Genomic DNA, 16,369 nt, shown 5'->3' with positions numbered 1-16,369 from the left:
CTCGGGGGCAAAGGGCCATGGGCTAGGATTAAGGCCCTGGCGAGAGAGGAGCAGCGGCGTCAGGAGTGTCATCGTCGGACGGACGAGAGGCAACCCCCAAAACATTTTAGGGGGGGGCAAACGGCATGGGCGGCTGGGAAGCAGGAGGCTGCCACAGGGCGATTTGGAGAGGAGGCCACCGGGTTTGGGGGGCCAGAAGGCAGGTTGGCGGAGCCTGGATGGAGAGCGGAACCAACTTCCCGTACTTAGGCATGGCAGCATGGGACGGGGCAGGTTCCGCGGTATGCGGAGCGGCGTACTGTGCCACGAGTGGTCCGGCACGTCCTGTGCGAGCACCCCGCACGTGTCGTGCGAAGGTGGGTATGCAGCTAGGACGGAGTGTGCCGGCTCAATGCTCGTGGTCTCCAATGCCTCTCCGCGGTCCCGGATATCCTGCGCCAGTGTCACGTGCTGTTATGCCAGTACGGGTACACAGCCCTGTGCGTCCTGTGCAGATGCCTCACACCGAGTGTGTGAAGGTAGGCATTCAGCCAGGACGGGTTGTGGCCGCTCTTCACTCCAGGTCTCCCATCCGTCTCCACAGCCCGGTCCGGCCTGTCCCTGCTCCACGCACCAAGCCTACGGTGTGCGTCGCCAGCCCGGTTCGGCCTGTCCCTGCTCCACGCACCAAGCCTACGGTGTGCGTCGCCAGCCCGGTCCGGCCTGTCCCTGCTCCTCGCACCAAGCCTATGGTGTGCGTCGCCAGCCCGGTCCGGCCTGTCCCTGCTCCACGCACCAAGCCTACGGTGTGCGTCGCCAGCCCGGTCCGGCCTGTCCCCGCTCCTCGCACCAAGCCTACGGTGTGCGTCGCCAGCCCGGTCCGGCCTGTCCCTGCTCCACGCACCAAGCCTACGGTGTGCGTCGCCAGCCCGGTCCGGCCTGTCCCTGCTACTCGCACCAAGCCAGGGGTGCGAGTCGTCAGCCTGGTCCAGCCCGTTCCTGCTACTCGCACCAAGCCAGGGGTGCGAGTCGTCAGCCTGGTCCAGCCCGTTCCTGCTACGTCCAGTTCAGCACTAGCCAGCGGGACCGGACCAGGGGCGCTATGGGGGGTTTATTGGAGGGTGGTGGGCAAGCCCGGAGCCAGAACCGCCGCCGAGGAGGAATGCCCACCCAGCCCTCCCCGGTTCTTGTTCCGTGTTGGTCTATGTTACCTAGGACGTTACGAGTGGTTTGTTGTTTTGTTCATTGTCAGTATTTATCACTATAGATAAATAAACATGTTCGTTCATCACGCTGCGCCTTGGTCTATTCCATACGACGATCGTGACACTCTCTCTCTCTCTCTCTCTCTCTCTCTCTCTCCTCTTCTCTCTCTCTCAATTAAATCAACACAACACATCACAACACAACTGCTACTTAATGAGGTCACTAGGTGTTCTGTTAAGGCTGCTACAATATCATTGAGTTACACATCTATTTAAGCTGTACTTTAGCTACAGCTTTTAAATGTTTGTTCTAAAACAGGATTCAACATGAGGCAGACAGCTCTTACTTTTCTCCAGTGTGTCAGCAAGCTCCTTCTGGTTCATTTTCCTCAGGACGTGCAGTGTGATCTTCAGAGCCCCCTCTCTGGCACTGCTCTCCTGCTTCTCATCTTCAGCATCCACCACTTCCTTATCCTGCTTCTGACTCTCAAAGCCTTCTGGGAGTTCTGGACTAAGAATCCTCTTGAACATCTTCAGCTCGTTCTTCACAAATGTCATAATATTCTCTTCAAGCAACTGAAATAAATCAAGTAAATAAGTTATGCAAGAGACTAAATGCTTTCTCATTAACACATGAATGAATGATTGACAGATCAACTTTACTTGAGGTAAACAAAAACAAATGTACATAACAGGACCACATACACTGAATATGGAGGCCAGGTCTGTTTGATGACTCTGGGAAGACTGACCACTGAGAATCTCTGACTCTGATCTCTCCTGTTGGTTTCTGTAGAAAAAACATGAGATTACATCTCATCCAGGAAGTGCACACACACACACACACACACACACACACACACACACACACACACACACACACACACACACACACACACACACACATAGGGAGGGAATGTTGTGTTTTGTTTAATATTGTTTCAGGACTATGAAAATGGAAAAAAGGGTTAGCCTATGGATTATGAAAACAACAAAAATAAATGGGAAAATGGGAGAGGAGAAATGACTAGAGACAGTGTTGTTTAACTCACTGACCATGACCCATGAGTTCTTCTTACCTTTGTTCAGTAGAAAAGTCTCCCTCTCTGAAGAATATAGGAATACCCATAGACCGGTCACTCTTCATGGACACACAGCTGGGTACAGGGGAGGCTGGTCTCTCCTGCTTGATTGGGCTTCAACACAACAGAGACAAACATTACATCTCTCATCTACTCTGAGCTCAGATGGGGAAACATAAGAAGAGTTTCATTCCAAAACGCTATATATCCATTTTCAGAAATGTTGGTAAATTAGCTTTTATTGTTTAAAGAAATTATGAAAGAGATTGGTGTGTTTTCACTATCTAATCATGGCATGGGGTTGTTCAATGACAGACATGTATTTGTTTAAAATCTATCACTTGATGGTTTCATTTCAGAGAGACAAATAATCATGTTATTTTGCAAAATGCTACATATCTGCCTCACTCGCAGAGAAATAAGTAGTACTGCTAGGTTTTACACAATAATAATATATATTTACCCGGGGTTCAACACCTGCTATAGTCACTATTTAATTGCTCTTCCAAAAGCATCACAGGCCTAATACGAGATATATAGCTAGCTAAAGTAATGAGTGACCATCTTTGAAATGACCGCAAATGACCAAAATGGCGGACGGAAGACAGGGTGGTGCGGCAGGTGCCGCTTCTCATTCGAATGCTGTAATTTTATCTAAACCATCAGGTGTACGCCGACCCCAGCTAAGTAACTCATGCAAAGAGTTAAAGCGCAATTATGTGTTTTATCTCCAGTACTCTGCCATGATTGTCAGTTATGTAGCTGCTCTACTGATAATCTCAGTGCGTCCTTGCTGGGATGACACAATCAGTCTACTACCGGAGAATATTAACACCAAACACAAACACATTGGTTCACCGTTCCACGGGAGCGGACAGTACACAGCATACCATAATGTTCTGAATAATGGCCAAGTCTACCTCGCTCCTTATTCTACTGAACCGCTTAGGCGCAACAAACACAAGTCCAACATTTATCGGAAACTGTTAAACTACCTGTTCACTACCCTCCTGCTCTCCGGGGATGTGCAACTCAATCCTGGGCCCAACATCACCGAGCCAGCGATACGCACCGGAGTGGAGGGCGGTGGATGGCCTCGTCCACTGATCGTCGCCGCTGTGGAGGTGGGTGAGTGCTATGGTCCTGTGGTTTCTCTCGGCTCACCCGGCTCCGGGATGGATTTTGACTCTTCGGGCATACCGGGGTCGCTGTGTGCGGTCCCTGACTCTGCTTCTGGTGTGCGGGATGTTTTAATTAGTTTCTCGCATCCAGTGCAGGCGGGAGGGATTGTTAATTGCGCTACCGAACTGCCCCTAATCAAAACGAAACAAAACGGCCTAAACCCAGCCGTCAGAAAACACAGAAAATTTTACTTTTTTCAATGTGTCAATCACTCTCGAGTCATCTGGGACCCACGAGCTAAGCCCAAGGGACTACTAGGGGGGCACTTGAACATTCGTAGTGTCATTCCAAAAAGTGATCAAATTCAACATCTACTCACAGACTCCAACCTTGACTTTCTCTGCCTCTCAGAGACATGGCTCCATAGAAATTCTCCATCTGCTGCTTTGATTGTGCCTGGCTACAATGTTTTCAGGAGAGACAGGACTGAAGGAAGAGGAGGGGGTGTGATGATTTATATTAAAGAACATATCCGATGTAAACAAATTGAGTGGTCATGTGATAATGAACTAGAATGTATTGGCCTGAACATTACACTGTCTCCCCAAATGTCTTTTACCCTCATTGGAATGTATAGGCCACCTTCCACCAAAAGTGTGTTTTTTGATCAGTTTAATAACATGCTTAGGGAATGTGATTTTGGGAAAGAGGTCATCTTAATGGGAGATTTTAACATTAATTATGAAGACAAGTGTTGTAGGAAAACCCTCAAACGGATCTGTTAGAGCCGATTTGGGCATATTTTGTATAAAAGACTGAACATACTGAGCTCCATGTACATTTGTGTAAATATATTAAATATTAATGTATATGATGAAATATTAGGTACGTACCTTTATGATTTATTTACCGGATTGAGATATATTCATTTGTTATTAGTGTAACTCAGTTTTTGGCCCCCCCTCTTGCCCATTCATTGTACTGTGTTAATTGTGTTAGTATAAAGGCAGGAAGTTGGGCCTTCGGGGGGAGGAGTCCTTGCTAGATGCGGGAGCGGTATAGTTTTTTGACCATATAGACATACAGAAATACAGACAGACAGGTCATATTATATTATGTATTTGCATTTCAAGTAATCTCTGCTTTAAGTTGATTGGAGAATACCTTTTTGTTAGATAAGAAGAATAAACATTTTTTGTTGCACTATATCCCTGGATCTCATTGAATGTTTGGTCGTTTGGAAACGTTGAGTGTGGACTGTATGCGTCCGAAACAACCCCGCTTCAGGCTAGGGCAGTGGCTATGGTAAAGAGGAAAGGAAGCCACTACAATCAAGTCAAAAAACTCCGTAAAGGATTACTACCGGAAGGAAATCTCCGGTTCGGACACACGCTGGATTTTGTTCTATTTGTAATTGCATTCGGACCATAAGGACAGCTCACTTGGAAGGATTTGAACTCCTAGATTTCGCCAGCCGTGAGTAACCACTGCGAATGAATGAGCTGCCCTGTTCAAGGCGATCGTTTGATCATGCATATTATGGAAGCGCAAATGTGCTTATAATTGGAATGTTTGATAAACTTGGGAATGGAATTCAAAATACAGCGCTGTGAAAACAATTAAGAAGTTTAAGTTTGGGAAACACAGATCCTATGCACAATGTAGCCTAATCATATATCTAATATTTGGCCTAACGTGGAAATGCAATCCATCAACGCAACGAATGCAACTTAAGGATCTAAAGATACTGCGTGTTAAAACTTCATTAAAGGGACAAAACCTCAACGGGATGAAATGTTTAAAACGCATCTAAAATGCCAAACTTGCACATGTGCAATTCAAAATGGGTCAATATGCTGAAATGGATGACTGTGTTTTTAAAGATTAAAGGAGGTCTAAAGGGGCATTACGTTTAACAATCAAACCAACAACCGTGTCATTGTAAATCGAGTGAACTAAAAGTGAACGATGGAGGAGGAAATCCCAAATAAGACTCCACTGGAGAGGGCAGAGGAGCATCTAAATTCACTCTATGCAGCCCGGAGAGGCAAACTTGGAGTGTGTACACGCAAAATGAATGAAATAAAAGTCCTTCTTGTTGATGGAGGAAACATTGCAACTGTGAATGAGAGTCTTGAAGCATTTGATGCTGTGCTCAATGACTTTAAGAAGGCTCATGAATCTGTGCTAGAGCTGGTCACAGAGGAGGAACAGGAACAGGAGGGCATTAACTATTATCAACCAAGAATGAGAACTTATGAACATTTCCTGAAAGAGGTGGAAATATGGAAAAAGGCTGAAGTTGAGCCACAAACGCTCATTGAACCACATGACAGCATTTCCAATGTGTCAAAAATATCAAGTAAAACTAAGTATTCTAAGACTGCTTCCTCAGTGTCCTCTGAACGCCTTAAAGCCGAGGCAGAACGAGCAGCTCTACTAGCTCGCCAAGCATCATTACAAGACAAGCATGCATTGGAACTGGAGAAAGCTCAACTGAATGTTAGGATGGAAAAAATGGCACTGGAAACGGACATAGCAGCATATAATGCCAAACTGAAGGTCCTGGAGAGTACCGAGTCAACTTCCCAATCCCATTCTGTGGCAGCCCATTTACTAAGCCAAGAAGATGGAATGAACTCTTATTTTGAGAAACAGGAACCAGAGGTCTATGTGGAACCTGAACCATCACCTGTTGAGTTTGCTGCATTAGGTGCAGTTCCAAAGACCCCACTACAAAGAGTTTTACAACAACCGACCACAAAGCCATCAAACCCTATTCCGAAAACAGTCGTAAACCACACTCTTCAGCAGCCAACAGCAAGGTCTAGCAATCGACACAGAATCAACACTGCGGGTATCAGCCATAATACCAGCCATGATAACCTCTCTACTGTCATGCAAAGGCAGAATGAAATTGCTGACCTCCTTGTACTACAGCACAAACAAGCCACACTCCCTGTTAGGGAGATACCTATGTTTGACGGTGATCCTCTAAACTTTAGGCCATTCATGCGTGCATTTGAGCATGGTATAGAAGATAAGACAAGCAGTCACCAGGATAGGCTCTATTACCTGGAACAATACACCTCTGGTCAGCCCAAGGATCTGGTCCGTAGTTGTCTGCATATGGAAGCCAGAAGAGGCTATGCAGTAGCTAAGAGGTTGTTAAAGGAACACTTTGGCAATGAAATCAAAGTCACCACTGCTTACATGGAAAAGGCTTGGAACTGGACAAACATCAAACCCGATGATGGAAAGGGACTGGGTGGTTATGCACTCTATCTAAGAGGTTGCTGTAACGCTATGCAAGACCTACAGAACATGGAAGAGCTTAATCTTCCCTCCAACATAAAGCTGATCATGTCAAAACTTCCCTACAAACTAAGGGAAAAATGGAGGTCTATGGCATGTGATATTTTAGAGAGAAGTCACCTGAGGGCCCAGTTCAGTGACCTGGTAACGTTCATGGAAAAACAGGCCAAAATACTGCAGGATCCGTTGTATGGAGATATTCAAGATCCCCTGTACAACAAAAGGTTTTTAAAACCCAAAACAGAAGCTGACTTTAAACAGCAGTTCAAGTCCAAGAGTAGGGGAAGCAGCTTTGCCACTACAGTAGCTGTAGTGGCAGATTGTGACTCTGAAAAACCTTTAAAAGAACAAACATTCAAAGTAAAGAGATCAGGCACCTACCCTTCTGATGCTCCCAGTATCTCATGTATATTTTGTGCTGGTGCGCATTTATTGGTCGACTGCCAACAGGTGAAGGCACAGCCACATGAATTCAAGGTTGAGTTTCTGAGATCAAAAGGCCTTTGTTTTGGCTGTTTGATGAGAGGACACTTAAGCAGAGAATGTAAAAGAAGGATGACCTGTCAGAGCTGTCAAAGAAAGCACCCCACTATCCTGCACATTGAAGGAAGAGAGAGATTTAGATCTCAAAAGGCAGATATGAGTGGTGTAGCAGTAAAGCGGGAGGAGACTGTCAGCAGTGCTCTTGTTTCACTGGAAGCTGGTGAAGATACCGGGGCCGGTACAGATTGTGCACTTGCAATTGTGCCAGTTCAAGTAAAGGTGGCAAATGGAAGCAAGTCTGTGTTAACCTATGCGTTTCTCGATTCTGGTAGCTCAGCAACATTTTGTACGGAGAGACTCATGAGGCAGTTGCAAGCTAAAGGCAGTGCGACTGAAATTCTGCTACGCACAATGGGGCAGGAGAGTCCTACCAAGAGCTTTGAGATATCTGGATTAGAGATTGGCAGTGTGGAAGGCGACACATTTCTTGCATTACCAAAGGTCTACACCCAACATAAGATCCCAGTGACAAGAGAGAACATTCCCACTCAGAAAGAGCTCAAAAGGTGGCCATACCTGAAAGAGGTTCAGTTGAAGGAGATTGATGCTGACGTCGAACTTCTGATTGGCGTAAATGCTCCAAAGGCAATGGAACCCTGGCAAATCATAAATAGCCAAGGCAACGGACCGTATGCAGTGAAAACCCTCTTTGGATGGGTGATGAATGGTCCTCTCCACAGTTGTACCATGGCAGAAGAATCCGGGCGTCCTACGGTGATGGCCAATCGTATCTCAATGGCCGACCTGGGGGTTCTTCTTGTAAATCAGTACAACCATGACTTCCCTGAGAGAGAGTATGAAGAGAAAAGTGAGATGTCAGCTGAGGATCGTAGGTTTATGGAGATAGTATCAAGCTCCATAACCCTCAAAGACCATCACTACTACTTACCGTTGCCCTTTCGCAACAAAGATGTAGTCCTGCCAAACAACCGTGACATGGCAAAGCAGCGGGCTCTAAATATTATCAGGAAGTTCAAGAAGGACAAAGGTTACGCTGCAGAGTACAAAGGCTTCATGGAAGAGATGATAACAAAAGGTTACGCCGAGAAGGTACCACAAGAACAGCTCCTCAGAGAGAAAGGCAAGGTATGGTACATACCACACCATGGCGTTCACCATAAGCGCAAAGGAACGATACGAGTGGTGTTTGACTGTTCATCATCCTATAAAGGTACATCTCTTAACAGTGAACTCCTTCAAGGCCCTGACCTGGCAAACACGCTTATAGGAGTCTTGCTAAGATTTCGGCAAGAGCACATTGCCATGATGGCAGACATCGAAGGAATGTTCCATCAAGTACGTGTCCATGAAGATGACTTAGACTTCCTGCGATTCCTATGGTGGCCGGATGGTGATACTAACAAAAGATTGGAGGAGTACAGAATGACAGTACATCTTTTCGGTGCTATATCCTCTCCAAGTTGTGCAAACTTTGCACTGCGAAAGACTGCAGAAGACAACTGTGAGGGGTACGATGAAGAGGTGATTCAAACAGTCAAGTCCAACTTCTATGTTGATGACTGCCTCAAGTCAGTGGCCACAGAAGAACAAGCCATAGCTCTCACAAGAAACCTCAGGGATGTGTGCTCTCAAGGTGGGTTCAAATTGACCAAGTGGGTCAGCAACAGCCGCACTGTACTAGCTTCTATCCCTGATGAACACAAAGCCAAGCAGATAAAAGAACTGGACCTGGACAGAGAAAAGCTGCCTGTTGAAAGAGCACTTGGAATCCGATGGAACATTGAAAGGGATGTGTTTACCTTCCAGGTCACTGTCAAGAACAGACCCCTTACAAGAAGAGGTATTCTCTCAACTGTCAGCTCTATTTATGATCCATTAGGTTTCCTCGCCCCATTCGTATTAAAGGCAAAGCAAATTCTCCAAGTGCTCTGCAAGCTAAAGTGTGGATGGGACGAAGTCATCCCTGACCTCCCCCCCTCTCCTGCCCCAGCTGTGCGGTCTTGATTTGACCAAAGTTCTCCGGCATCATACACCTGTTGATCTGGAATCTGGAGAGCTGGTCCAGCTCTGAGAACACTCTATTTCATGGAAGAGATGGCTCTCAGAGCTGGACCAGCTCTCCAGATTCCAGATCAACAGGTGTATGATGCCGGAGAACTTTGGTCAAATCAAGACCGCACAGCTGCATCACTTCGGTGATGCAAGTGAACAAGGTTATGGCACGGCAAGCTACCTTAGGTTCACAAACGTTATGGAAAAGGTCCACATCGCATTCATACTGGGGAAATCAAGGGTGACTCCACTCAAGCAGATGACGATCCCCAGACTGGAACTTGCTGCAGCAACATTGGCAGTGCGAGTGGACAGGATGTTAAGGTTGGAGCTCCAGATTGAACTTGAGGAGTCAACTTTCTGGACAGACAGCCAGTCGGTGCTAAAATACATCCGCAACGATACCAAGAGATTCCATACTTTTGTGGCTAATAGGGTTGCTATGATCCGTGACCTATCGAAAGCAAAACAGTGGAGGTATTTGAACTCCAAACACAACCCAGCCGATGATGCCTCAAGAGGATTACATGTTGAAACTTTCCTGAACTCAAAGAGATGGCGCAAAGGACCAGAATTCCTGGAGAAAACAGAAACACAATGGCCGAAAGTCCCAGAGGAGCTTGGCTCCATCCCTCCAGATGATCCAGAGGTGAGAAAAGACGTCATCGTAAACAGTACATGTGTGGAAGAAAAGAGTCCGACCAGCAAACTGATTGAGTACTATTCAACATGGAACAGCTTGAAGAAAGCAGTTGCCTGGATGCTGAAACTGAAGAGACTTCTACTACAGTTAAGCCAGAAAAGGAAAGTTCTCACCCAAACTGATCCAGGATCAGATCAGAGTCTGACAAACTCACTGAAGGAACAAATTGACAAGTTCAAACTGACGTTTGGAAAAGAAAGTCTGTCTGTAGATGACCTAGATGAAGCAGAAAAGGTCATCATTCGATTTGAGCAACGACAGCACTTTAAACAAGAAATTGCACTAGTTGTAAAAGGAAAACAATGTGCCAAGAGAAGCGGCTCAATTTGTAAGCTTGATCCAATAGTTGACAATGGCATTCTGAGAGTAGGAGGAAGGTTAAGCAAAGCTGCTATGCCTACGGAACTAAAGAATCCTATGATCCTGCCCAAAGACTCCTACATCTCCAGACTGATCTTACTCCACATCCATGAGCAGGTTGGCCACTCTGGGAGAGGTCACATGCTTTCTAGACTTCGCCAGCGATATTGGATACCCTGTGCCAACTCCTTAGCAAGGAAGATCCTTAAGAGCTGTGTCTTCTGCAGGCGGATGCAAGCTAGAGCTGGGGAACAGAAGATGGCTGACCTTCCACAAGATCGGGTAGCACCTGATTTGCCGCCTTTCACCCATGTGGGCATAGATTACTTTGGCCCCATAGAGGTGAAGCGAGGCCGCGTTCATGTGAAGCGGTATGGTGTGATCTTTACTTGCCTTGTGAGTCGAGCTGTCCATCTAGAAGTTGCTAGTTATCTGGATACTGATTCCTGCATCAATGCCCTGCGCAGGTTCATCTGTCGAAGGGGCCCAGTAACAAGTATCAGAACAGACAATGGCACCAACTTTGTTGGAACACACAGAGAGCTAGGAGAAGCTCTGAAAGAGCTGGATCACAACAAGATTCAAAATAAATTACTGAAGGAAGGAGTGACATGGTCATTCAACCCTCCCTCTGGAGCCCACCATGGGGGGGTATGGGAGAGGTTGATCCGACTGGTGAAAAAGATCCTCTATTCAGTCCTTAAAGAGCAAGTACTGGATGATGAGGCTTTGCAGACAGCCTTGTGTGAAGTTGAGGCGATTATGAACGACAGACCAATCACTACTGTAACAAATGACCCTAACGATCTAGAACCCCTGACTCCGAACCATCTGCTTCATCTGAAAGCAAAGCCAGTCCTGCCACCAGGACTATTCCAGAGAAGTGACCTATACTCACGAAGGAGATGGAAGCAAGTACAATATATCACTGACCTCTTCTGGAAGAGACGGATCAGGGAGTATCTTCCACTTATGCAGGAGCGGAACAAGTGGAACAAAACTAAGAGAAACTTCAGTCCTGGTGACCTTGTGGTCATCGTCGATGACACCGCCCCAAGGAACTCTTGGCTAATGGGGCGTGTGGTGAAGGCTTTGCCAGGGGCCAAAGGTCTTGTCCGGAGCGTCATGGTTAAGACTAAGACCAATATCCTACAGAGACCTATCAATAAACTCTGTCTGCTCCTTGAGGCGACGAAGTGAGACACGCACACACACACACACACAGTGCTCCATCTTTGAATCACGTGCAGCTCTGATTCGTTGATGTCGTACTCTTACATTCTTTGATGTCATACATTTTGTGGACGTCAAACTCTTGACATTTTTTGGAAGTTGAACACCTTTACACTTCAACTCAGACTGAGATCTATGGACTATTTTCCTATATGGCAACTTGTATATTTGTATATAGCTATGAACTGTAATGGTGCTCTGGTATAGAATGTTTTTGTATTGGCTCTATGTTTGAATATTAAGTAATTGTTGTGCATTCAGTGCAGTCAACAATTAGGGGCCGGTATGTTAGAGCCGATTTGGGCATATTTTGTATAAAAGACTGAACATACTGAGCTCCATGTACATTTGTGTAAATATATTAAATATTAATGTATATGATGAAATATTAGGTACGTACCTTTATGATTTATTTTCCGGATTGAGATATATTCATTTGTTATTAGTGTAACTCAGTTTTTGGCCCCCCCTCTTGCCCATTCATTGTACTGTGTTAATTGTGTTAGTATAAAGGCAGGAAGTTGGGCCTTCGGGGGGAGGAGTCCTTGCTAGATGCGGGAGCGGTATAGTTTTTTGACCATATAGACATACAGAAATACAGACAGACAGGTCATATTATATTATGTATTTGCATTTCAAGTAATCTCTGCTTTAAGTTGATTGGAGAATACTTTTTTGTTAGATAAGAAGAATAAACATTTTTGTTGCACTATATCCCTGGATCTCATTGAATGTTTGGCCTTTTGGAAACGCTGAGTGTGGACTGTATGCGTCCGAAACAACCCCGCTTCAGGCTAGGGCAGTGGCTATGGTAAAGAGGAAAGGAAGCCACTACAGATAGTATTGAGAATGCATTGAGATAATGATCTGTATTTATTTTCAGGATGAGGAAAGTCATAATTGAATTATGAATGTTTATAATGTATGTTAATATAAGTATAACTTTCAGTCAACAGTCTCTTTTGTGTAGCTTCACTCCGTAGCCCACATACTAGTCTGTCTCTAATGATGTCATTTAGAACAGCATTAAACTCACAGTGTTCTGGTAGTTTCTTTAATGCAGCAGCAAACATTGTTACTGATTCTCCCTCTTCCTGATGTCTCCTGTGGAACCTGAACCTTTCAGCATTAACTAGTGGTTCTGGTGAAAAATGTCCTTTAAGTATCTCCACAATATCCCCATACGTCTTATTACCTGTTCTGTCTGGCTGTAGCAGGCTGCCTAGTAAATTAAATGTCTTTGGCCCCATTACACTAAAACATGTAGGCACAATGTTGTCCTCATCCATGTCATTTACAAGAACAAAATATTCAAACTGTTCTGTATATGAGCTCCACTGCTCAATACTTTCATCAAACTGTCCAATGTTTCCATCAATTCCAATAATTTTTCATTTCTCAATAAGCTCCTGATTGTCACTCACTTCAATATTGTCCTCAACCACAGCAATATTTTCCTCAGTCACATGATCTTCATTCACTTCACTCACTGACGTTTCCTCCTAAATTCACTCATTTAGCAGATTTAATTAAAAGGTTTGTCTTCACAGTTGAATAAATGTCCTTTCCTTTAATCACTGTATGTTCCTCCTTTTTAATCACATTGTTTTCCCACTCCGATATCCGTCTCCAGTCCTTTTCTGCCGTCCATGACGATGTTAACTCCAGTGGTGGAAAAAGTACCCAATTGTCATACTTGAGTAACAGTAAAGATACCTTAATAGAAAATGACTCAACTTTAAAAGTGAAAGTCACCCAGTAAAATACTACTTGAGTAAAAGTCTAAAAGTATTTGGTTTTAAATATACTTAAGTATCAAAAGTAAATGTAATTGCTAAAATATACTAAAGTATCAAAAGTAAAAGTACAAGTATATATCATTTCAAATTCCTTACATAAAGCAAACCAGACAATTTTCTTGTTTTTAAAATGTACGTTCAGCCAGACAATTTACAAACAAACATTTGTGTTTAGTGAGTCTGCCAGATCAGAGGCAGTAGGGATGTTCTCTTGATCAGTGTGTGAATTGGACAATTTTCTGTCCTGCTAAGCATTCAAAATGTAACGAGTACTTTTGGGTGTCAGGGAAAATGTATGGAGTAAAAAATACATAATTTTCTTTAGGAATGTACTGAAGTAAAAGTAGTCAAATATACATATACCCCCAAAAAACTACTTAAGAAGTACTTTAAAGTATTTTTACTTAAGTACTTTACACCACTGGTTAACTCTCTTTCTTAGCTAGCTCGACTATGCACTTGCCTATGCTAGCAATACACTGTGCTAACATTAGCCTAGACTGTACCACAGAAAATAACAGTTTTAAACAGTTGTAAAAACCCACTTCTTCCAGACAGAATAGTTCCTGTAGATTCAGACTTACTCATCGCCAATCTTTTGTTATGTCTCATGGGTTTCATAACCACGTCTGTATAACAATTCAATAATGATGAGACAGGAGACAGGAATCAGTTCAACCATTTATCTGGAACATGATCATCTCAACACATACAAACCCCCATGATGCTCTGCAGCACAACCCCAATATACAACAAATACATAAGTAAATGGACACAAAACCAAACTCATAGAGGAATTTAAATGTTCATTTCTAGAAAGTAGGACCATGGGATAGGGTCAGAAAGGTCAGTATGTTTGATAACTGGTTCCAAAGGTGACATAACAAGCATAAGGTCCATTATAACACAGTGAAGTAGAGGTGGGAGCTAAAAGCAGACATGGACAGTGAGACGGTGTGAGGAGGTCAGGGGTGAAACACTGGGAGAAATGGCAGGGCCGGTTCTGTTCAGTGTGTGTCCAGTGTGTGTGTGTGTGTCCAGTGTATGTATGTGTGTCCAGTGTGTGTGTGTGTCCAGTGTGTGCTTGTCCAGAGTGTGTGTGTCCTGTGTGTGTGTGTTCAATGTGTGTGTGTCCAGTATGTGTGTGTGTTCAGTGTCAGTGTGTGTGTGTTTAGTGTGTGAGTGTGTGTGTTTCCAGTGTGTGTGTGTGTGTGTGTGTGTGTGTGTGTGTGTGTGTGTGTGTGTGTGTCCAGTGTGTGTCTATCCAGTGTGTGTGTGTGTGTTTGTGTGTGTGTGTGTGTGTGTGAGTCCTGTGTGTGTGTGTTCAGTGTGTGTGTGTCCAATGTGTATGTATGTGTGTGTCCAGTGTGTGTGTGTGTGAATCCAGTGTGTGTATGTGTGTGTGTGTCCAGTGTGTGTGTGTGGATGCGTTTCCAATGTGTGTGTGTGTCCAGTTTGTGTGTGTCCAGTGTGTGTGTGTGTTCAGTGTGTGTGTGTGTGTGTGTCCAGTATGTGTGTGTGTGTGTGTGTGTGTGTGTGTGTGTGTGTGTGTGTGTGTGTGTGTGTGTTCAGCGTGTGTGTGTACAGTGTGTGTGTGTCCAGTGTCCAGTGTGTGTGTGTGTGAGTGTGTGTGTGTGTGTGTGTGTCCAGTGTGTGTGTGTCCATTATGTTTGTGTATCCAGTGTGTGTGTCCAGTGTGTGTGTGTCCAGCGTATGTGTGTGTGTCCAGTGTGTGTGTGTGTTTGTGTGTGTCCAGTGTGTGTGTGTCCAGTGTGTGTGTGTATGTGTTTCCAGTGTGTGTATGTGTGTGTGTCCAGTGTCTGTGTGTGTGTCCAGTGTGTGTGAGTGTGTGTGTAAGTGTGTATGTGTGTGTGTCCAGTGTGTGTCCAGTGTGTGTGAGTGTGTGTGTCCAGTGTGTGTGTGTGTCCAGTGTGTGTGAGTGTGTGTGTCCGGTGTGTGTGTGTGTGTGTGTGTGTGTGTGTGTGTGTGTGTGTGTGTGTGTTCAGCGTGTGTGTGTACAGTGTGTGTGTGTCCAGTGTCCAGTGTGTGTGTGTGTCCAGTGTGTGAGTGTCCATTATGTTTGTGTATCCAGTGTGTGTGTCCAGTGTGTGTGTGTGTGTGTGTGTGTGTGTTCAGTGTGTGTGTGTGTGTGTGTGTGTGTGTCCAGTGTGTGTGTGTCCAGTGTGTGTGTGTGTGTGTCCAGTGTGTGTGTGTGTCCAGTATGTGTGTGTGTCCTGTGTGTGTGTCAGGTGTGTGTGTCCAGTGTGTATGTGTGTGTGTGTGTCCAGTGTGTGTGTGTGTCCAGTGTGTGTGTGTGTGTCCAGTGTGTGTGTCATGTGTGTGTGTGTGTGTGTGTCCAGTGTGTGTGTGTCCAGCGTATGTGTGTGTGTCCAGTGTGTGTGTGTGTTTGTGTGTGTCCAGTGTGTGTGTGTCCAGTGTGTGTGAGTGTGTGTGTAAGTGTTTGTCCGGTGTGTGTGTGTTCAGTGTGTTTGTTCAGTGTGTGTGTGTGTGTGTGTGTGTGTGTGTGTGTGTGTGTGTGTGTGTCCAGTGTGTGTTTGTCCGGTGTGTGTGTGTTCTGTGTGTTTGTTCAGTGTGTGTGTGTGTGTGTCAGTGTGTGTGTGTGTGTCCAGTGTGTGTGTGTGTGTGTGTGTCTAGTGTGTGTGTGTGTGTGTGTGTGTACAGTGTCCAGTGTGTGGGTGTGTTTGTCCAGTGTGTGTGATCAATGTATGTGTGTCCTGTGTGTGTGTGTGTGTGTGTGTGTGTGTGTGTGTGTGTGTGTGTGTCCAGTGTGTGTTTGTCCGGTGTGAGTGTGTTCAGTGTGTTTGTTCAGTGTGTGTGTGTGTGTGTGTGTGTGTGTGTGTGTATCAAGTGTGTTTGTGTGTCCAGTGTCTGTCAGTGTGTGTATGTTTGTTCAGTATGTGTGTGTGTGTGTCCAGTTCACGGATCACGGAAAGAGACAGACACAGAGTTACCATGGTAATTATTTACAGGAATAAACTGGCCAACTGGTGTGTT

The 16,369-nt window shown here is 45.0% G+C and overlaps 1 protein-coding gene across 1 annotated transcript in view; it reads right to left on the bottom strand.

Moving 5' to 3' along the window:
- The window catches only part of LOC311118603 (uncharacterized protein), a 50,197-nt gene that overhangs the window by 12,925 nt on the left and 20,903 nt on the right, over positions 1 to 16,369 (bottom strand). Inside the window, exon 4 of the mRNA XM_084193393.1 lies at positions 7,991 to 8,030. Coding sequence (XP_084049519.1) covers positions 7,991 to 8,030 — 40 coding nt within the window. The remainder of the gene's footprint in view (positions 1 to 7,990; positions 8,031 to 16,369) is intronic.

The sequence above is a fragment of the Coregonus lavaretus genome (genome assembly GCF_964263955.1).
Source record: "Coregonus lavaretus genome assembly, contig: HAP1_SCAFFOLD_1751, whole genome shotgun sequence".
Lineage (NCBI taxonomy): Eukaryota > Metazoa > Chordata > Actinopteri > Salmoniformes > Salmonidae > Coregonus > Coregonus lavaretus.
Note: the sequence above shows the minus strand (reverse complement) of the source record. Positions and strands in the feature narration are given on the sequence as shown.